At 32.6% G+C, this 24635-nt stretch overlaps 1 protein-coding gene across 1 annotated transcript in view; it reads right to left on the reverse strand.

Moving 5' to 3' along the window:
* The window catches only part of LOC114335109 (uncharacterized), a 41740-nt gene extending 22557 nt beyond the window's left edge, over window positions 1-19183 (reverse strand). Inside the window, exons 1-7 of the mRNA XM_028285276.2 lie at window positions 18778-19183; window positions 11575-11843; window positions 2857-2975; window positions 2568-2752; window positions 2248-2345; window positions 2079-2192; window positions 875-1137 (exon numbers count right to left, since the gene is read on the reverse strand). Of these exons, the coding sequence (XP_028141077.1) occupies window positions 875-1137; window positions 2079-2192; window positions 2248-2345; window positions 2568-2752; window positions 2857-2975; window positions 11575-11843; window positions 18778-18978 (1249 nt within the window). The 5' untranslated portion in view covers window positions 18979-19183. The remainder of the gene's footprint in view (window positions 1-874; window positions 1138-2078; window positions 2193-2247; window positions 2346-2567; window positions 2753-2856; window positions 2976-11574; window positions 11844-18777) is intronic.
* Window positions 19184-24635: the final 5452 nt, after the last annotated feature.

Below are 24635 nucleotides of genomic sequence, written 5' to 3' on the forward strand. Positions count from 1 at the left end.
AAGAGGGAGAAGATACTCGTGAGAATTCCTTAATTCACAACAAAAACACATATTCCCAAAATTACATTGAGGTTCCTGGTATTTCCGGTGTAACTGCAGCTTCCATAAAAACTTAAATAATAATATGAGTGGAGTAGATATCTGCGACCAGGAACTTATAGGAATATTATAGAATCTGGATAAAAACCAGAAAGTTGACATTAAAAGTCATTCTTGATTTTTTAGATTTAGCCCTAGTAAATACTTACACGGAGTACCCGAAGATTCTAGGGCAAATAATATGCCAAAATCGAAAATACGAGATCTTCTTACATTTAGAATGGAAGCTGGCGAGAGTTTACTAGCGTCGCCTAAAAGAAAAAGATCAGATCAACAAGTGGAGAGTAGGTCGAACAGGAAGAAGAAACATAAATCAGGCCACAAAATGAACGAGCTGCACAACCACCTGAAGATAAAAGGTTATGTGGGTACGAACATTGGTCAAATATTAACCACTTAACTACAGCAAGATTTTGCAGGTCAGGTTGTAAAAGCGGAACCCATGTTAGATACCTTAAATGTGATGTTTACCTATGTCTTACCACAGATTAGAACTGTTTTTGGAAATTTCATAACAAATAATATGTGTTCTAATGTATTAGTATTTTGCACAGTTTGCGTAAAATAAAACCTAACCTGCACAATTGTGTGGGTATTGTATTTGGAGACACCCTGTATAAAGAATTATTTTATTATTTTTTCTGTATTAATTTAGACATAAGAACATAGAGTATAAAGTTTCGAAATATTTGTTGAACATTTTTTGTTGCCGTGCTGAAAGGGAGAACAGTGAATTACACACGAATCTTCGCAATTCTGGTTGTGCTATCCTTACCTGTAACATGTCGATGAAAACTATCAAGCTCCAGAAGTGTCCGACATCTACGACAAAATGTTAGGCGAGAAGTACTCCTTAACAGCTTGTTTTCTGATTGTTCTTCGACTGCATGTATCATAACATCATATTTGGCAACCAAACATTCCTCACATATACACTGACCGTTTCTGTCCAGTATTGGGCCTGCTGGATGAAAATATGGATCTCCTAGTAACCGGAACAAGTGATGATCTAATCGCCTTAAATCTAAATCACTCTTTCTAAAATAAAAATGATTAACATCAATTGCAGTGTCTTGGCTAAGACAGATTTTGTGTTGCGTAGAAGAAGTCAGCTAAAAGAGATTAGCAACTCTGTAAACTAATAAAGGGTGAGTGTATAGTTAGTGAACACTGACCAGTGATAGTGGATATGGAGATAAAGATGCAAAGCAAATAGGACAGCAGAAAGTAAAGTATATATACTAAGGATTTTGCAGTGTTTACTGTATTCCTTCACTCAACCGTTCTCTCCAGTTCTTCCTGTTTTGCCAGTCCCCTTCCTGTAGACTTCTTCTTTCCATTGCTTCGTCCAATTCATCTCTTCACTTCTGAAGATTTTCAGGGTCTGCCGCTCTTCCTTCCTTTCATCGGGCTCCACTATGTTATTGTATTTATCCAACGATTTTGGTCTGCTCTTCTGACACGTCCGTACCAGGTTAATCTCTTCTGTTCGTTGTAGTCTATTATATTATTTCATTCCCATTCTTTTCTTAATCTCTGTTATTTATTATATCTCTTCTTGTAACTCTGCAGCTTCTCCTTAGGAATTCCATCTCTGTTGCTCTTATTTTTTTCTGGTTTTCTTATTGTCCAATTTTCACGCCTGTAAGTGAGGATACTTCTTTGTCATGGTATTATATTTTCTTTTTGTTTTTATGCTGATGTTCTTATCCCACAGTACCTGGTTCAATTTTCGTATGCAGTCTCTTGTTTGTCCTAGTCTATTTTTATATCTTCTTTTGTCGTTCCTTTGTTTGCTATTATGAAAGTAAAGTAGTGGAAGTTAGAGATTTCGCAAGAGTGTTTAGAGTAGAATGCTGGAAGAGCTTAAGGAAAAAGATACAGCCAACGACTGATGGGAAGCCAAGAGCAAATTTGTGGTACGGGTGGGAGAGAAAGTGCTAGGAAAACCATCTAGTAAAGGGACCTCTTTTACTTACTCTTGTTCAGTCCGCTCCATCCAAAAGTTAGTGGTCAGAACTTTTTTATGATTACTAATCATAGCTTCTTCTATATAGTATGCTGCTGTTCCCTCTACTAGACTAAGATCGTCACTAGAAAATATAATTTTTATTACTTCATTGCTATAACTGTTAAGTGTGTACTCACTTAATTTTTTTAATTCGGTTTTGTTCCCTAGTCCATAATTTCTGTAAGTCTTCTAATAATGCAAACATGGCAGGAGTATCACCAGGGCTTACTCTGGTCTATAACAAAGTTCGCATGAATTAGGTATGTACAACAGAGACCAAAAATATGATTCAATCTTTTTTAGTAACTTGTTGTTGAATTATAATAGCTGTAAATAAATAATAGCTTAAATTTCTATTAACATCCCCCATTTCGGAATATACCCTTCTATTACTCTCAGCAATAGCAAAGATGTGATCATATTGATAGTTATCTCTTAATTGAACGAACCATCTTACCTTTAAAACTTGCTTAATTTTCTGTTGGACATAATCGGTCTCCAAAAAATATCTTATGAATACACATGTGTTAAAATCTATCCAACAAATAGAATAATTGCTATAGATGATTACTTCAATATCAGCAAATACGTCGCTTAAATTTTTGGCGGCTGTCAACATGGCTTCATAGTAATAAAACAGTTCTGAAAACAGAAAATTCGTTCAACCATTACGAATACAAAATTTCGTAAAACTGTTCTGCTGATTTTATAGAATTAAGGTATTGTTAAAAATATAAGACACTTACTAGTAATAAGATGGTCTTCTCCTTCTTGCTTAGTGTAATTCCATTGTGCAAAAATGCAATATTCCCTTAATAAAGCCAATACTCTTAAATATAGTTGGCTCTTGTCTTCTTGGATCAAACTATACAAAAAAAAACATTTAAGAGACATAAAGTTACATAATTTCAATATTTTTGACTAAAATTTTAAGTAATTTACTATTCCAATTAAGAAATAAGGCACAATTTAATTTGAAAAATGATTTTATTGACGTTTAGACTTCCACTTCGGATGTCATTATCAAAATACAAAATATTAATATAATAGAATCAAATAATATAAAATAATTCAATAAAATAATTTTTTAAGTTAAATTGTGGCTTTCCCAATAATTATTATAATAGTAAATTAGATAAATGTCACAAAGAAATAGCTTCAGAACAAAATTTTAAGTACATATTATCTTAATCATAACATCCGTATTGCTGTTATTGCTCTTAATTTTATTAATTTGCTGTTTCCACAAATCTCTACATTTTAACTTCCTTTTCTATTGCTCTTTTTGCAGCTCTCTTTACCATTATTATCATACTTCTCTTTGGTCTCTCCTGTCTTTCTGTATGCTGCTTGACTTAAGGCTGTATGACACTATGCATTTTCTTGTATAGTTTCTGATATGTCAAAAAAATGCATAGTGTCATACACAGATACAAGAAACGATATCAGAAACGATACAAGAATTTGTGTCAGACACAGATTCTTGTACAAGAACTGCCCAATTTCTGCGCAAAGAGCAAAAACGTAAAACCTGCTTTAAAAACTTATAAAAATTTAACATTTTAATGTTAACCAGAATTTTTACGTTGACTGTTTGAAGTTGATTATTTGTGTTTTTATTTTGTTTTAATATTTGTGCTAAAATATTTGCATTAGAATTATCTTCAGTTTGATCCAAATTAGGAATTATTGTATTTTCCTCTATTAAAAAATTATGCAACATCAAATCCAAAGTTATAGTTTGAACTTTACTAGGAGCTAAATATTTGGTTATTAGCAGAACAGTAGTCCATATATTAAGTATCAATAAAAGATTCATGAATAATACCTACAAAAACACAAATAAATTCATCAATACATAATAGATCCCATTTTCAGCCGCCGTTATGACATTTAAAGTTAGAAATTTTATAAAATCCTTAAAATCAGCTGTAGACGCAGTACTACCATACCAATGTAACGTGACACAGGGTGACAAACAAAATTTCGACCAACCACGTGCCGAATCACATACAATTTTCGATACAAGAACTTGCATAGTGTCATACAGGGCACAAATGTACGTACAAGAAACGATACAAGAAAATGTATATAACTTTCTAATATCAGAAACGATATTAGAAATGATACAAGAAAATGCATAGTGTCATACAGCCTTTAGCATTTTAGGAGTTTAACCCTTTTGGGCACGGGAAAATAACACTTTAGTATATCATCAGCCTCAAGTGAACGACGTCTTTCGTCATCCGCAGTGAAAGGGCTATTTGTTAATTTTTACATATATGTACCGGGTGTCCCAATAAGAATGGCTCTCGGCCATATCTCAGGAACCGTTTATAGTAGAGCTTTGAAATAAAAATTTTATAACAAAAGTTGCCTCAGGAAAAGCCTGGAAATTATTTTCATAATTGTGGGACCACCGCTAGAGGGCGTAATTGAATATCAAAAATTAAAAAATCTAAATTTTACAAAATTTTGCTAATGAAGGGGCACTGGAAATCCGATCGTCGTATTCTTCATAAAATTCTACGCATATTTGATTTGACAAGTTTAGGTCTACCTTTGGAAATAAGAGGTGGGGGTGAGTGGGAACCTTGTTATGAAAAACTGGCTGTGAGTCCGGTTCTGCTTAATCAAATTTTGCAAACTTGGTCTTGTTGAAGACAGATCTTTTTCGTCAATGTAAAAGTTATGATTTCGAACCAACTTACTGAGTAATATGCTAGCTAGAAGGCGTTATTTAATTTTTTTCAGAAATCTAGTGTTCCTTGGAAAATATTAAATACAAACATGCATTTTTAATACCATATTACAAAATTAGCAACAGAATAGCGAAAACCGCATGTTAATACCTTTTTTCTATATCGAGATATCTTACAAAACGTGTAAATTTAAAAACATAACTGTTGCTGTCACCGGTAAACGAAATTCATTAAAAGTAGTGTGCTATGGAATCAACAAAGAAACATTTTCCAGCTGTCAACGTATAAATATTAGGTCTTTTCAACGCTTCTCATTTGTTTTGAGCCTCGTTCATATCTCGTATATAATATTATACACGGATTATACGGCATATGACAGAGGCTCGAAACAAATGAGAAGCGTTGAAAAGCCCTATTACAAAGAAATAAAAACAACTATTCAGTGATGACATAAACGTTCAAATGTTTGCCCATCATTTTCGTTGCAAACATTTACTCTTTCAAGAGTAGATTGAACAGCAGACTCAATTTCTGCTCTCGATATGCTTTGAATGGCGTTTAGTATTCTCTGGATAATGTATTCTAGAGTAGTGTATGATGGGCAACAATTTGAATATTTAGGTCGTCACTAAGTAGTTCTTTTTGTTCTGTGTTATATTTAATTTTAATAGTATTGTTTCTCTTTATATTGTTGTTTTAATTAATTATATTTTTATACGTTGACATCTGGAAAATGTTATTTTGTTTTTTTTTTCCACAGCACACTACTTTTCATTAACTTAGTTTACCGGTGATAGTAACAGTTATGTATAAAATTTACACGTTTCTCGAGATATCTTGAGATAGAAAAAAGGTATCGACATGCGGTTTTCGCTATTCTATTGCTAATTTAATCTAATTTTATAAAGTATGATTAAAAATGCATACTTGTATTTAATATTTTCCAAAGAAAACTAGATTTCTGAAAAAATTTAAATAACGCCTCCCAGCTGGCTTATTACTTATTAGGATGGTTCAAAATTATCACGCTTACATTGAAGAAAAAGATCTGTCTTCAACAAGACCCAGTTTTCAAAATTTGATTTAGCAGAACCGGACTTACAGCCATTTTTTCATAACAAGGTTCCCACTCACCCCCACCTCTTATTTACAAAGGTAGAGTTAAACTTGTTAAATCAAATATGCGCAGAATTTGATGAAGAATACAATAATCGGATTTCCAGTGCCCCTTCATTAGGAAAATTTTGTAAAATTTATATTTTTTTATTTTTGATATTCAATTACGCCCTCTAGCGGTGGACCCACAATTATGAAAATAATTTCCAGGCTTTTCCGGAGGCAACTTTTGCTATAAAATTTTTTATTTCAAAGCTCTACCATAAACGGTTCCTGAGATATGGCCGAGAGCCATTCTTATTGGGACACCCGGTACATAAAAACATAGCATACTATCCTGCCTACAAAATTTTTTTCCAGTACATGTAGACAAACAGGAAAAATGTCCCAGATCCGTCAAATGCACTGTGGTTTGCCAGAAAGTAATCCTTTTATCATCCCTTCTTCTCAAAGTGCCCTCTCCTCGTTGGAGGTTGGCTACTACAATTGCAAACTCTTCTCTGTCTCAGCTGTTTTTATTAGTTCTTATTAGCTATTCAAAATTTAGCCCTGTCCATTGTTGGATGTTTCTTAGCCACAATTATCTTTTCCCTTGCTATTCATATCTTTCCCTCGATCTTTCCTTTTACGATTAGTTGAGTTATTATTATTTCTCAGTGTGATGTTTTTCTGACTTTCACTGTTAAAAAATTCTCCTTTCTTGCATATTCTATGCAGCACTTCTTTGTTTGAGGTATGTTATGACAAGAAATTTTAAGGATTATCCAGTAAAAGCACATTTCAAAGGCCTCCAAATTTATTTACGGTTGATGTTTTAAGGGTCCACGTCTCAACTACATAGAGAAAAATAGACCAGACGTAGCATTTGGATAAACATAGTCGAATATCAAGTTTTATTCTAGAATCACATAGCAGTCTTTTGATATTTTCTCAAGATTTTCTGACCTGTTCTATTCTCGATCTTATTTTTGGTCAGAATCACCTCTATTCTACAATAATTGAAGAGCTGAAGATCCATAATAGCAGTCATGAGAACTGTGACAATTATCCCATGAATATTTAAGGTACTAGTACACTTAAGAAGACCAAAAATAAACATTTTTTCAAGATTTTTTTTCTCAGAACCTTTATTAAAAATCAGAGTTGGGTCGGATACTGAAAAAAAGTATCCGGATACCGGATACGGATACTCAAAATGTATCCGGATACTTTTTTAAAAAGTACGAATACTTTCATTTAAAAATGTATTCGGATACAAGTATCCGGATATTTTTTTCGGATACTTTGAAGGATACTTTTTTTAAGAAGGACATAAATTATTAGTATTAGAAGTATGTGATGTGCATGTATTTTTAATGTAATATATAATAATAAAAATACATTAAATGATGGAGAAAGAAATCAGAAAGTACTCAAAAAATTGTTTATTGCTTATGAATAATAAAATTAGAACATAAACTTATAAGGAAACATTAAATTAAAATAAAAACGCACTAATACAGAAAGTATTCCAATTGCTGACGAAGTCAGAAGTGAAGTGCCTTTGAATTTGCCTTTGTAAGTACCAAACCTCAAAGTGTTCATCGCTTAAAGCTTTTCCTTTAGGCGTATCAATCATAGTTGGAAAAGAGAAAAGTCTTTCAACTGGTGCTGACGAAGGTAAGCATGTGTTGTACTTTATTGACACCCTTTTTAAGATTGGGTATTCGTTTAAGATGTTCAAATTGGTTCTTTTGTCCTCCAAATATGTTAGCAACTCCAACTGTACTTTTGAAGTTTTATTATTGATGCTGGAACCCTGTTCATTCTGTGTATAATTAATAGTACAGCTGTTGTCCACTTGCTGGTCTCGAAAATTGCTAAAATCAAAAAAGTCATCCAAATTTTGATCTCCACTTTCATCTGATTCATTGCAACTTTCCAATTCCATTTTTGTTTTGGCGATAGTTATAATGCATTTTTTTATATCTTCTATAGTTTTTTTGGAATTTTTTCCGACATTGTACCACTTAAGCTTAAATGTAGGAAGAAGAACTGCAGCTATAATTGGATCTTCCCATTCCAAATTTAAAATGTTTGCAAAACGAGTATTTAAGCTTTTAATGCACATTTTTGCTAGATGTTCTCCTCCATATTTTAATTTCGTTTGGGCAAGAAGTTTCTCATATTCTAGCTCCATTAGCTATATAATAATATATTATAACGGTGACGAGTACGAAAAATGGGATTTAACATATTAGACACATCTGGATTGAAGGAATGGCAGTGTTGTGCCTACGTTAGGTGCATTATCGGCGGGCGATAAATATTTAAAAGTATCCGAATATCAAAAAAAGTATCCGGATACCGGATACTTTAAACTTTGAACACGGATACGGATACCGGATACAAAACTTAAAAAGTATCCGGATACAGCTTTCGGATATATAAAAAGTATCCGGATACTGTATCCGGATACAGAAGTATCCGGATACTACCCAGCTCTGTTAAAAATGAACAAAAAACGTTTTACATATTAATATCTAACTCTTAGAGAATACAAAAAATATATCTTTTTTCATTTATGCAGGTACACTAATATTGTAGAGGGCGCCAAAGTCGAGGCCTCGAAAAAAGTAGTTCCGATGGCGGACAGTTAATCTCAGGATTGGGATCTCTGAAGCAAAAATATCGTACGGCATTTGAAAAAGAAAGGTTTCTTACGTGACAATTTACCACCGTTAGTAAAAAATTGCGCAAAAAAAGATTTTACGGAAATTTGAAAAAATTTTGTGAAAAAATCGCCAGTCTTTCATGGTTAAAAAATATTTATTTTTTGGTCAAATTGTGGTAAATTATCTTGTAAGAAACCTTCCTTTTTCAAATGCAGTACGATTTTTTTATTTTAGATATCCCAATCCTGCGATTAACTGTCCGCCATCATTTTTCGATGCCTCGACTTTTGCGCCCTCTACAATATTAGTGTACGTGCATAAATGTTTTTTAATTTTTTTAATGCTTCCTTTACCTCTCCCTCCTTGATGTTTATTTCTTCGTTTGTCGTAACTTCAGGTGTTGGTGGTTCATTATCGTCGCCTTTAGCAAATAGAGACCGGAAGTAGTCTGCCCATGTTTCCTGTGAATGTGTTTCGCTTTTATTAATTCGTTCATCTCCTTTCTTTGCCCTCTGATCATTCTCTATACTTCTTTTTGTGTTCCGTAGAAGTCGTGTTCCATCTGTTTTGAGAAACTCTGCCAGTGCTTCCTTTTTATTTGTCTCACTAAAGTATTCGTCTCGTTTCTGATTCGTTTGTAGTGGCTGTATGCCTGTTGTGTTTGTTTTATAGAACAAAACAGAATACCACAAGAATGGAGATCAAGCATCCTACTACCTCTCTTCAAAAATGGAGACAAATGGGACCCGGAGAATAACAGAGGAATTAACTTATTAAACACAACATTCAAATTAACAACCAAAGTGATAACAAACAAATTGAATGAAATTATACCATAGCAGAAGAACAACGAGGTTTTAGGTCGGGAAGGTCATGCACTGACGCTATATTTATAGCAAGTTCAAGAGAAATCGTTGGAATACAACAAACCGGCTTATTTATGTTTCGTGGACCTTAAGAAAGCATTTGAAAGGGTCAAATTAAAGGACGTGATCAATTTGTTATACTCGAGAGAGGTACATCTAGGAATAATGAAAACGATCGAAAACATCTACCAGAACAACACAATAAAAGTAAAAGTGGAAGATGAACTAACTGACCCAATAGGGAACTTGTATAAATTTTTAAATTCGAAAAAAATGTTAAAAATCACAACAGAACATAATTTAAAACATGTATCAAAGATAAAAAATTTTTGTAGGTCTTTCGTTTGGCCCCCAAAGGCGATTAAAAATTAAAATTAAAACAGGTGGCCTAAAACGCGTCGTGACGTCACTTGTTTGTACATTTACATTTTTCCAACAAAGTAAACAGAATTTTAAATTAGACGTTATAAACGTCAGTAGAAAATACATTTATTTGACGTTACAAGTGTTTTGATCGTTTGAACTATTCATAGAAAACTGTACTTTTACAAAATGGTTTTATTTTCCGTAGTAAACCTTCTTTCGTTTCCTTCAATAACTATATCAAACTCCAATGTCAACAAACTGGTATATATTATTACAATGACATACGATAAATGTTAATAGAATATAAATATTTTTCCTTTATTTCGCGACGAGGTATACCAAAATAGGTGGAGGCCAATAAACTAAAGAAGAAGAAGAAGAAGAATATACCTAATTATAACCATAAACGGAACCATATAGTTAAACTGAGTGACGTCACGGGCCGTTTGACCTATTTTAAGATACCGAAGACTTTAAATTTGTACTTCTAAGTTATTATGAGTTTTTGAAGCGTGAAATTTTGGAAATCTCATTTTTATACAAAACTGAACATTATTATGTAATAAAAAAATGTGCAAGTTCCCTATTGAAGCCGGCAATGGGATAAGTTTCAAGGATTCCTTGAGTCCTTTATTGTTCAACCTGATCATGGACGAAATAATAACAAAAGTAAGAACTAAAAAGGATACCAAATGGGAGACAAACAACTTAAAATAATCTGCTATGCAGACGATGCAATACTTATCTCTCAAAGTGAAGATGATTTACAACGTATGCTTCACCAATTTAACATAACCGCCAGAAAATTTAACGTGTTAATTTCCCCAAAAAAGATAAAATGCATGGTTATAACAGCAGATCCAATAAGATGTAAATTGGAGCTGAAAGGTCAGATAATAGAACAAGTGATGGAGTTTAAATACCTAGGCATCACACTATCTAGCTACGAAAGGCTCGAAACAGAAGTGGAAGATCAAGTGAATAGAGCAAACAGAGCCGCAGGTTGCCTGAATGACACAATATGGAGAAATAAAAATATCGGAAAAGAAATGAAAGGCAGAATTTACAAAACAGTCATCAGACCAATAATAACATACGCGGCAGAAACACGACCCGACACAGAGAGGACAAAAAGATTGCTCGAAACAGCAGAGATGAAAATCCCTCGAAAAATCGATGGTAAGACTCTATGGGACAGAGCTAGAAGTGCAGATATGACAGAGATGCAAGGTGGATAACATTAATAACTGGGTAAGAAACAGAAGAATAGAATGGAATGATCTCATAAGCCAAATGACAACAAATAGAACAGTGAACAGCGAGAGACGGTTCCCCAATAGGAAGATGATCAGTGGGAAGACCACGAAAACGATGGAACGACAACTTACTAGTCAAAAACGAGTCAAGAGACGAGTCATGTCTATACAAAAAGAAGAAGAAGAAGACGTGCATAAATGAAGAAAGTTATATTTTTTTGTACTCTCTAAAGTTAGATATTAGTATGTAAAAAGTTTTATGTTCATTTTTAATAAAGGTTCAGAGAAGAAAATTCTCGAAAAAAATGATTATTTCTGGTCTTCTAAAGTGTACTAGACTAGAGTACCTTAAAAGATATCAAGAAGCATAGAACTCTTTTTCTAAAGAAATATTCATTAAAAATCCATCCATTAGTGGAGTATGTACTATAAAAAAAATTATAATAGGAAAAGTAATCTAACAAAGAGGTCAATTTTTAACAACATTTTATATGAAAAAATTACCTGCGTACTAATCCTCGCATCTCATCCAAGAAATAAGGCGTCAAATATTCAGCGGTAGGGTCGGGACTCACACTAGCGAAGTTTCTATAGACATAATGCGTGAAGTGATGTAGATCAATCCAATTTTTGGAGTTACTGGGGGCCATATCTTTGACTTTATATAAAAAATTCAAAAGTGCTTTTCTTTCTGGAGCAGTGAAGTCTTTGTTGTTCAGCCAATTTAAGCCTACAGGAACTTCCACACTATTTGGGTCATTTGGATCCTTAGTCTGGAAATAATATTAAAAGATAGGAAACATTGTCTTCTTATTGAAGCAAGACACAAAATGTCACAAAAAGACACACAATCATCTTTTTAATGACATTTCTTTCTTATAAACTGAAGATAATTAAAAAACTGTAATATCTTGTATAAAATGAAAGCAAAGTATAAAAAACATTTAACTTTTAGGTATTAGGTATATAATGTACATTAAACATTTATGTATATTATAATAGATTGTAAATACTAATTTTTAAATTAACACTTTGACTGCCAACTATGACATAACTTGTAGATCGTGTTAACGAAACATTAAAAGCAAAACGAAATGCAAAAATTACAAGGGCATAGCAATGCTAAATGCCACATACAAACTATTGGCAATGCATATAAAGAATATACTAAAAAAATAATGGAAGATATATATGTAATAGGTGAATCCCAGGCGGGCTTTAGACAAGGAAGAAGCACAATAGAACAGATTTTCTTGCTGAAAGAGATACTAGAGGAAAGCTATCAATATCATAAACCACTATGATATTATTTATAGACTTTAAACGAGCATCTGATAAAGTAAAAAAGGAAGTAACTTTATAAATCACTTGAAGAACTAGGAACAAGCAGAAAAATTATTAGAATGATACAACTAACACTAAGAAGAACTGAAAACAAAGGAAAAGTAAATAACGAAATATCAGACAGTTTCCTAGTAAATGAAGGAGTAAGGCAAGGTGCACTTTAATTTATTCTCTTTAGTCTACTCCTAGAAAACGTGCTGTGGGAAGCCAATATAAATAGAAAAGGAATCATATAAAATGTCATAAAAAGCATCAATGTCTGGCATTCGCTGATGATATAGCAGTAGTAACAAGAAGCAAACAGGAAGAGATACAGAGAACTAAAGAATTAGAAGAAAAAGCCATAAAAAAGGAATATATTATATTAATGACATAAAAACAAAATACATGGAATGCATACATCACGAATATGTAAGAGGAAAGTATTTAATAGTACATACAAATAATAATGCTTACAGATTCGAGAAAGTTGAAAGATTTGAATATCTAGGAACAATTATAACATGAAAACTTTCATACTTCGTATTTAATAGTACATACAAATAATAATGCTTACAGATTCGAGAAAGTTGAAAGATTTGAATATCTAGGAACAATTATAACATGAAAACTTTCATACTTCGTATTTAATAGTACATACAAATAATGCTTACAGATTCGAGAAAGTTGAAAGATTTGAATATCTAGAAACAATTATAACATGAAAACCAAAGAAGAAATCCAAAATAGACTCATGAAAGCGAACAAGTGTATGTATTAAATAAGCATTAAGAAATAAATCCATATCACTAGGTGCCGAATTAAGAACATACAGAACAGTTATTAGACCTATAGTAACTTATGCATCAGAGACATGGACATTAAACCAAAAGCAACAACAAATGGCGCAGATATGGGAACGAAAAGTACTAAGAAAAATAATTGGAGGAAAAAGGGAGGACAGCGTTTGGATCAGGACAAATGAAGATCTGAGTTACATGGGGAGCCTAGCATACTAGATGTAATAAAAACCCAACAAATAAGATGGCTAGGACACATGCAGAGGATGTCAGAGAAGATGTCAACCCAGAACCAGGTGGAAAATGGATGTAGAAGATGATCTAAAAAGACTCAACATTGCAAATTGAAGGATGAAAGCAATGGATGGAGACCAGATGGAGGAGAATGGTCAATCAAGCTATACTATACAGGGTGATTGATTAGTGGGGTAAAGCTTAATAGATCCGCTATAGTAATAGATAGCAATAAACGTTAATAACAAAAATTATAGCCAACTTTGAGCTTCACATTTTAAAATTAATTAGAATGTTACAGGGTGTTCGATAACATCGTGGCAGACCAAACTTATGTTTTTTTTTTAAATGGAACACCCTACATTTTATATTATATTCGAAATCTTCTTAACTTCCTCATTACAAAAATATAAAAGTCTGTTATGATATACAGGGTATTTACCATATTTACAAAGTTATAACCAATTTTCTATGAAAATCGTAACAAGTTCAGCTCCCTGTATAAATAAAAATAAGCACAACAGCAATGGTTCATTAATGCCATATTTTTTACTTAATGTCAAAATTTTTTAAAATGATTGACATTGCTTATTTTGTTTATATCGAATACAGGGTGAGTCCAAACGCAAGTACATTATTTTCTCAATAATTTTAAATGGAACAGCCTGTATTTTATGTCACTATCAAAAAGTACCGTTATCATACTTTAATTTTTGTATGATATTCCCTATGTCTAAATTTATTAGTTTTCGAGATATTTTCATTTTTTAGAGCAAATTATTAATTACGGGTCTAAATCTTTCCAGATTTTAAGTAAGCCATGACTGAATTTTTTAAAACTGATAATTTAAGATTACTGATTATCAATCCGCTAATGTAGCAAATAAAGAAAGAAAAATAATTTATTAGTAATAAATTTTACAAAATAAGACACAACCACAACATACATTTTTGAAACAATTAAAAACTACTTTTGTATGTACCTAAATGTAACAAATAAAGAAAGAAAAATAATTTATTAGTTATAAATTTTACAAAAAAATAATGATACAATACGAAATACAACATTTTGTGAACACAATTAAAACCTACTTTTGTATGTAAATGTAACAAATAAAGAACGAAAAATAATTCGTCGGCTTAGTGACACAGAAATGTAACTACATTTTGTCTCGTTTTGAGATATCTACACCACTGAACTTACCTTAGTGAGTTCTTTTGAGTGACACCTCTTTCTGAACACCTAAAACCCCAGTGAGGAGTTACGAAAACTCCTCACGACGAAACTCACTAAGGTAAGTTCAATTTCGTAGATTGAACTTCAAAATGTGAAATGTAGTTAGATTTTGTGTCTCTAAGCCGACGAATTTATCAGTAAAAAATTTTACAAAAAAACATGAACACAAAATACATTTTTGAAAAAATTAAAAGCTACTTTTAGTAAACTATTTTATATATTTAATTACAGAAGGTGTTCAAAATGAGTTGAGTGAATGAGTTACTTACATTACGAAGCATTTGTAAATTAACACTTCGAAATACACTTCATATTCTATTTTTCATCTCATATCTTGTTGTTGGAGGCATTTTATAACCTTCATTCTTAACGTAACCCCAAAAAATTCAGTCCGGTTTATTAAATTTTGGTGATCTGGGTAACCACGCTACTGGTCCATTGAAAAATGAAAATATCTTGAAAACTAATAAATTTAGACATAGAGAATGTTGTATACAATTTAAAGTATGATAATGATACTTTTCAATAGTGATATAAAATACAGGGTGTTCCATTTAAAATTACTGAGAAAATAATGTACTTGCGTTTTGACTTACCCTGTATTCGATATAAAGAAAACTAGCAATGTCAATAATTTTTAAAAATTTTGACATTAAGTAAAAAATATGGCATCATATTTATTATGGAATATATCTTGGCTGAAAGACTTCGGTCGATGGCCTTTTGGTACATTGTATCAATAAAGTATGTCTCTCTCTCTATGGCATCAATGAACCATTGCTGTTGGGCTTATTTTTAAAATTTTTATTTATACTGGGAGCTGAACTTATGATTTTCATAGAAAATTGGCTATAACTTTGTAAATACCCTGTATAACATAACAGACCTTTATATTTTTGTAATGGGGAAGTTAAGAAGATTTCGAATATAAGATAAAATATAGGGTGTTCCATTTAAAAAAACATATGTTTAGTCTGCCATGATGTTATCGAACACCCTGTAACATTCTAATTAATTTTAAAATTTAAAACTCAAAGTTGGCTACAATTTTTGTTATTAACTTTTATTGCTATCTATTACTATTTATAGCGGATCTAGAGCTTTAGCCCACTAATCAATCACCCTGTATATAAAGTTTATTATGAGTTCTCTTTATATATTATTGTTTTCCTTCATCCTTTATGTATATGTCTTGGAAGTCTACTCTGTTTCACCAGTGTACATGTCTATTTGTAATCTAATTAGAAAAGTGTTTGTTCATGTGTTATCTAGTTAGTCTTGTCAGTATACCATCTATAAGCTTACAAATAGTACCATTACCAGAAGTAACTGCTTACCCTTAATAGTTTGTAAAGACTGTCTCTAGTATTATCATGAAGAGCTTTAAGAAACTTAGCGAATATACTGACATCATCCTGAACTGCTCTGACAAGTTGAGGAGTCGACTGTTGTTTTGATTCCAATTAAAAGTTATGTGAAGGTCGCTGACACATTTGGTTAACTAAGAGTTCAATAAACGACTAGAATTTACTCATGAGCATGCATTATAGACATACATCAAATAAAAAGCAACAAAAAATGGTGCAGATATGGGAATGAAAAGTACTAAGGAAAATATTTGGAGAAAATATGGAGAACAGCATTTGGATCAAAAGGACAAATTTATATCCAAGAGAGTTATATGAAGAGCCCAGTATCCTAGGTGTAATAAGAATCCAACGAATAAGATGGCTAGGACAGATACAGAGGATGGCAGAATGTAGACTACCGAAAATGCTACTGTCAAGTAAAATTGGAGAATGTCAGAGAAGAGGTCCACCCAGAATGAGGTGGAAAATTCATGTAGAAGATGGTCTTAAAGACAACGTTACAAATTGCAGGACAAAAGCAATGGATAAGAACAGGTGGAAGAGAATGGTCAATTAATAGGCTCGACATGCTAATTATTATTATAATGTGATTTAATAAATTTAGTCATTTTAGGCCAAATTTCTTAAAATTGCAGTGGCAGTCAACATGTTAAAAGTACTAAGGAAATATTTGGAGGAAAAATGGAGAACAGCGTTTGGATCAAAAGGAAAAATTTATATCCGAGAGTTATATGAAGAGCCCAGTATCCTAGGTGTAATAAGAACCCAACGAATAAGATGGCTAGAACACATACAGAGGATGCCAGAAGGTAGACTACCGAAAATGCTACTGTCAAGTAAAATTGGAGAATGTCAGAGAAGAGGTCCACCCAGAATGAAGTGGAAAATTCATGTAGAAGATGGTCTAAAAGACAACGTTACAAATTGCAGGACAAAAGCAATGTTTAAAAGAGGTGGAAGAGAATGGTCAATTAATAGGCTCGATCGACATGCTAATTATTATTATAATGTGATTTAATAAATTTAGTCATTTTAGGCCAGATTTCTTAAAATTACAGTGGCAGTCAACATGTTAAAAGTACTAAGGAAATATTTGGAGGAAAAATGGAGAAAAGCGTTTGGATCAAAAGGACAAATTTATATCCGAGAGAGTTATATGAAGAGCCCAGTATCCTAGGTGTAATAAGAACCCAACGAATAAGATGGCTAGAACACATACAGAGAATGCCAGAAGGTAGACTAGATTCAGATTCGTTTATTCATGTCAATAACACAAGTGTTTAACACATGTCAAATAAAATTACACAAAGATTTGGACGCAATACAAATTAAAAAGATGCACAATACGACTAAGAGCGTTAATAAAAATACTAACATTAAAATCACATTAAATTTGATTACATTAACAATGGACATTGCTTAAAGTCATAAAATCCTAAAACTTAAATGCAAGAAATTCCTCATTACTATAAAAAACATTTTCTAACAAAATATCTTTAATTGTACTCTTAAATTGATTTAATGGAAGACACTTTAAACTATCTGGAAGTTTGTTGAAAAATTTAATAGCCCAGTATCCTGGCCCAGTTTGACACCTCCTCAATCTCCAGTAGGCTGGCACGAGATGGTGTTTATATCGGGTGTCATGTTGGTGTATGTTCTCATGGGTTTCAAAGTGCGCCTCTCCCCTCTTGATAAACATTAGGTTCTCAAGTATATATAGAGATGGAACAGTGAGAATTCTTAGGGACCTATATGCTTGCCTACAATCATCCCTATACCAAAGACCAGCAAGAACTCTAACTGCCTTACGCTGCCAACCAAAGACTGTCAACATTTCTGCTGAATGACCCCAGACTAAAATGGCATAGGCTAGATGAGACTGAAAAATTGCATGGTACGCTGTTATTAAGACTTTATGTGAAACATTAGATGCCAGATTCCTGAGTACAAACAGATTTTTTGCTAGCTTTTTACTTAGACTGTTGATATGTTCACCCCATTGAAGCTTGGCATCTAATAATACACCCAGAAATCTGACACTGCTCATACCATCATTTACATTCTGTGTGTCTGAGAGAAAAAACAACTCTGTTGGTTTTTGCTGCATTGAGCAGTAATCAGTTTACGCAAAACCATTCATTGGTCACTGACTGTGCAGACATAGAACCCTCAAGACTACCGAAAATGCTACTGTCAAGTAAAATTGGAGAATGTCAGAGAAGAGGTCCACCCAGAATGAGGTGGAAAATTCATGTATAAGATGGTCTAAAAGACAACATTACAAATTGCAGGACAAAAGCAATGGATAAGAACAGGTGGAAAAGAATGGTCAATTAATAGGCTCGACATGCTAATTATTATTATAATGTGATTTAATAAATTTAGTCATTTTAGGCCAGATTTCTTAAAATTGTAGTGGCAGTCAACATGTTAATATCCTACTATATTGTTTACGTCTGGCAGCTAATATGCCCCTATCTTCCCTGTCTTTTATCCTGGTATACAAAAAAGAAGCTGGGCATGACATATTTACAGCCAAAAAATAAAACCTTAAGATATTCTGTAAAATAAAGTTTTATCATGAATTCTCTTTATTTGTTATTGTTTTCTCTTTCACTAGTGTACATGTCTATTTGTAATCTAATTAGAAAAGTGTTTTTTCATGTCTTATCTAGTTAGGCTTGTCAGTAAACCAGCTGTATGCTTACAAATAGTATCATTACCAGAAGTAACTGCTTACCCTTATTAGTTTGTAAAGACTGTCTCTGGTGTTATCATGAAGAGCCTTAAGGAATTCGAGGGAATAGATACCGACATCATCTTGGACTGCTCTGACAACTTGGGGAGCCGACTGTTGTTTTGATTCCAATTCAAATTCGTGCGAGGCTCGCCGACACGTTTGTTTAACTAAAAGTTCGATAAACGACGAAAATTTACTCATGATTATTTCGTGGTGGCAACTACCCAGATAATAATAAAGGTTACATTAGCAAACCGCAGAAATGAATGGAAACACTCATTTCACAGGCGAAATTGTACTTCCTCCTTCAAATCTGTGAAATTAACATTTTTACTCATTTTAGGCTATTTGGCGTTGAATTCAGCTTGAGTGAGGCTTTGTCTGCTGTCACTAGTTACTTCATGTCACAACGATCTACAGACCGAGCGAGTCTCGTAAATTGCACGGCTTCGAGCCACGCTTCACGCAACCGTATTTGCGTAATTTGCGTACTTGTGTTTTGAGTTGTGTGGTCGTGCTCTGGTCGAGTGGAGTTATAATGTACCAAATTTAAATATAATCGTTTCTACTGCTACTGATTCATAATATGAATATGTATACTATAATATAATATATTAAAGTTTTTAAATATTGCTAATATTATTAAAGTTTTTAACATTGTATTTTAATATACTTTGTTTTATTAATAATAATATGCACCTAAGTATTGCACCTTGTTCAAAAAAAGTTCAAGATAAATACCGCGGTTTTTTTATATGAAAATGCAAAGCAAAATATACAATTTTGCAGAGTATGTAAATGCTTGTTTTTTGATAAAATAATACAAATTGTATGTAGGTAGGTAGAGTAGGTAGCAAAGCGTTGAGTAGTTATAGCAAAAGTAGCTACGCCATCTGAGACACGATAAGGATGAAATTAGTTTTATATTTTCTTTTCTCATGGAGAAAGTTTGATGGAGAGTTTTTTAAAATACGTAACAAAGCATGTTGTTTTGTTATCTATGTTGCAAATATGTTGTTTTTTTTTCAAATTACAAAATACAGGGTGTTAGTAAATAAGTATGAAACATTTTAAGGGCTAATTCTACATGAAAAATTAATGCCAGTTTGCTCTATAAACATATGTCCGCAAATACTTAGTTTCGGAGATACGGGGTGTTGCAATTTTTATTTCAAACTGCCAATTTATTTATTGCTCTAAGACCAGTTGAACTATGAAAATGAAATTTAATGAGTTTTAAGAGGTAGTTATTACGAATTTTATGATATACAATTAAGAATTTTGTATTCATCATTGGCGCGCCTACGGGCAATGGTCCGAATTATTTTAAAGAAAAAAATAGTACGCCACTGAGATATTTCGAATTAGAAATTATTTTTAAATTCCACGTCTAATTTATGATAATAAACCTTTCTTGCCTTTTTTTCATATGATGCACTGTTTTTATGCAGAAAAATAAAACATCTTGGCGCATATTTTTCATTTCTTAACACATCATCAAGAACTATCCAATATAATAATACTAAACTAGAACAATAACAGAAAATCTTACTAATACCATTTCAACTAGGTACAAAGCTGCATAAAACTCAAAGCATCCAGAAAACCATAGAAGAAAATAAAAGTTTGAAAGTTTTACGAAGGAAATTGACCAACGGAAAATGCGAAATACATAAATTAAAAAATAAAAACAGCGAAATAACATCAAACAGAGAAGATTTACTAAATATCGTAGAAGAATTTTATTTGGAACTATATAGGAGCCAAAGGCTGAATCAAAATAATCTGAGGGAAGCGGTTTCAAAGAAAATAATAAACCAAGGCTCCGAAATACTACCAGAGATAACCACTAGCGAAATCCATCAAGCACTGAGAAAAATGAAAAATGGAAAAGCACCAGGTGAAGATGGAGTCGTAATAGAGGCCATTAAAAACGGAGGCCACATTCTTATAGGTAAAATAAAAAATCTCTTCAACTTATGCCTTCATCAAAAGTCGATACCTGAAAAATGGAAAAACGCAGTAACAATACTTTTGCATAAGAAGGGAGATAAGACAGACTTAGAACATTATAGACCCATTAGCCTGCTAAACCACTTATACAAACTCTTTACAAAAGTAGTGACATCAAGAGTAGAAAAGAAGCTAGATTTTTACCAGCCAAAAGAACAAGCTGGATTTCGATCAAACTTTGGGACAAACGACCATCTGCAGGCAGTCAAGTTACTAATTGAGAAGTCAATAGAATATAATAAACCCCTTGTCCTAGCATTCGTGGATTTTCATAAAGCCTTTGACACGATAGAGCTGGATAGCATTTTAGAAGCTCTAAATGAATGCCGCATTGACTAGCGTTATAGTACACTCATCTATAATATTTATAAAGAGGCAACAATGAGTGTTAAGTTACATGATAAAACCAAACAAATAAGCATAGAACGCGGCGTAAGACAAGCCGACACACTCTCGCCAAAACTATTCATAACTGTTCTGGAATATGCCTTTAAAGATGCTCAACTGGGACAATAAAGGGATCAAAATAGATGGAGAAAAGTTAAATCATCTTCGTTTTGCAGATGACATAGTCCTTATAACTGATGACCTAGGAGAAGTAAAGAAAATGCTAAATGAGTTAGACGCTATCTGCTGGAAAATAGGCCTGAAAATGAACTTTTCTAAAACTAAATTTATGACTAATCTGATTCCTAGCGGACAGCTGATTATACGCGAACAAGAAGTAGAACTAGTGGAAAAGTACATTTACTTGGGTCATGAAATTAGAATTGGCAGAGATAACCAAACATGCGAAATAAAAAGAAGATTAACTCTTGCTTGGGCAGCCTACGGAGCTCTGAGAGACATATTTAGGAGCAGTATACCGATCGGTTTAAAAAGACAAGTGTTTGACCAATGTGTGCTACCGGTAATGACATATGGAGCAGAGACACTGACTCTAACCAAGGCAACAGCGTCGAAAATGCGGGTTGCTCAAAGGCGCATGGAAAGATCCATGCTGGGCGTAACTCTACGGGATAAAATAAGAAATGAAGATCTCAGACAAACAACCGGTATCGCAAATGTTGTAGAACGTATCACCAGGCTCAAATGGAACTGGGCAGGACACGTCGCCAGGCTGAAAGATTCAAGATGGGCACGAAGGCTGATGGAGTGGAGACCAAGAGAAGATAAACGAAGTAGAGAGGAAGGCCGCCTACACGATGGACAGATGATATCAGGCGGATTAGTAAAAACTGGCAAAAATCAGCACAAAACCGTGAAGTGTGGAAACAATTGGGGGAGACCTATGTCCAGCAGTGGACGTAAATTGGTTGGATGATGATGACAAAGCTGCAAGAAATGTTTAAAATGATCTCCTTTGCAGGTAACAGAAGAATTTTATATTCATCATTGGCGCGCGTACGGGTAATGGTCTGAATTTTTTGAAGAAAAAAATAGTACGCCACTGAGATATGTCAAACTAAAAATCATTTTTAAATTCCTCGTTCAATTGACGACAAAAAATCTTTCTTGCCTTTTTTTCATATGCGGCGCCGTTTTTGTGCAAAAAAATTAAACATTTTAACGTTTACAAAGTATTTGAACTAAGTTTCTATGCATATGGAAACTACCTCAAATACTTGGTAAGCGTTAAGATGTTTTATTTTTTTGTATAAAAACGGCGCCTCGTATGAAAAAAAGCAAAGAAAGATTTTTTGTCGTAAATTTAACGATGAATTCAAAAATGATTTTTAGTTTGACATATCTCAGTGGCGTACTATTTTTTTCTTTAAAAAATTCAGACCATTACCCGTACGCGCGCCAGTGATGAATATAAAATTATTCTGTTATCTGTAAAGGAGATCATTTTAAACATTTCTTGCAGCGTTGCACCTAGTTGAAATCTTATTAGTAATATTTTCTGTTATTGTTCTAGTTTAGTATTATTATATTTGGATAGTTCTTGATGATGTATTCAGAAATGAAAAATACGCGCAAGATGTTTTATTTTTCTGCATAAAAACGGTGCATCATATGAAAAAAAGGCAAGAAAGGTTTTTTATCATAAATTAGACGTGGAATTTAAAAATAATTTTTAATTTGAAATATCTCACTGGCGTACTATTTTTTTCTTTAAAAAAATTCAGACCATTGCCCGTAGGCGCGCCAATGATGAATACAAAATTCTAAATTGTATGTCAAAAAATTTGTAATAACTACCTCCTAAAATTCACCAAATTTGATTTTCATAGCTCAACTGGTCTTAGAGCAATAAATAAATTGGCAGTTTGAAATAAAAACTTCAACACCCCGTATCTCCGAAACTAAGCATTTGCGGACATATGTTTATAGAGCAAACTGGTATTAATTTTTCATGTAGAATTAGCCCTTAAAATTTTTCATACTTATTTACTAACACCCTGTATGTTGTTTTCAATACAAGTATCTAGTTATTGTTGTTATTATTTACTGAGCATTTAGAATTTTGACTAACGCTCGATTTCATAATAAAGTTAAAGTGTGTGTTACCTTAAAAAATGCAATTGAAGGGCTCGGGGCAATAAGGGCCCTAAGCCACATTTTTGAAATTTGAAGATTTTAGTAAAACTGGCTCTGTAACAATGATCTCAAGCCACCAACGAAGTTTTACGGCTATTGGGCAATATATGTGGCCACCAGGCTATAACGACCTTGTTGCCGACTTGAAAAATCATGGAAAAATTTTAAGCAAGAACGTCATAAGCCACAATATTCTCCGCACACGAGTTCCAGTGAAAGTGATGAATCTTCTCCGAAAAAGGTAAGTAAACATTTTAGTGGCTTGAGACCTTCTTGCTGTAGGATATGTGGCTTGTGTCCTAATAAGTTATAATAACAATAAATTTACTTTTTTAGTAAAACGTAGCCATAAATAACCTGTTTTAAATTTTTTATTGATAAAGAGCCATTAGACTAATATTTTATTTAAATTCGTTTGTCAATAACACGTTTTAAGCCCAAAAAAGTATTTTATTTAGTAGGTGGCTTGGTCCCTTCTTGGTTCGATAGCGAACACCCAAATTTCATATTCATTAAACATACCCTAAATGGAGCGTTTGATCAAGTAAATGTTGGTAAGAGCGTTGTAAAGTTTGGTGACAACAAAAAGCTTAAAAAATATATATATGGAGGACCAATAGTACTGAGCATCAAAAAAATTCAGGATATAAAGAAACTTTTACAATATATTCCTCTCGTAAACTAGCAGTTTAATCTCAGTATTATTGGTATCAGTACAAGTAATATTAAACAAGACTATAACCAACCAAGTTGATCAAGCAGAGGAAGTAGACAAGGATGATAAAACCGATTTTTTTTTTAATAAAAAATAATATTGTAGGTGTATTCTTGATTTTAGAATGATTCATTTTGTTGTTTTCAAAAAGGTCATAAGCCACATTTATTTGTTTAATAAATTTTTTCTTAACAAATGCAGTTTCATTTTGTATGTTTCTTTGAAAAAATATATTTAATAATTTATTATGCATGCAAGGAATTAAGGTAAACATTATAAAATATAAAAATACGATTTCAGGATTTAGTCAAAAACTTTAAACGTGATTTACTCAAAACTTTTCAAATGAGGCTTAGGTCCCTTATTGCCCCGAGCCCTTAAATTGTTACAGTTAAAGAAAACTTTAAATTTAAAGTCCACTTTAACTTTATTAATATAAAATCAAGCGTAAGAAATTTTATAAACTTTGGAAAATAGCATTTCAAAAAAAGTACTGTAAGTATGCTGTATTTTTTATTTTTTCTCAAAAAATGAAACAAAACTTATTTTAAAATATATATTATATACTGACACATAAAAAAATAAA

This window comes from Diabrotica virgifera, chromosome 10 (assembly GCF_917563875.1).
Source record: "Diabrotica virgifera virgifera chromosome 10, PGI_DIABVI_V3a".
Lineage (NCBI taxonomy): Eukaryota > Metazoa > Arthropoda > Insecta > Coleoptera > Chrysomelidae > Diabrotica > Diabrotica virgifera.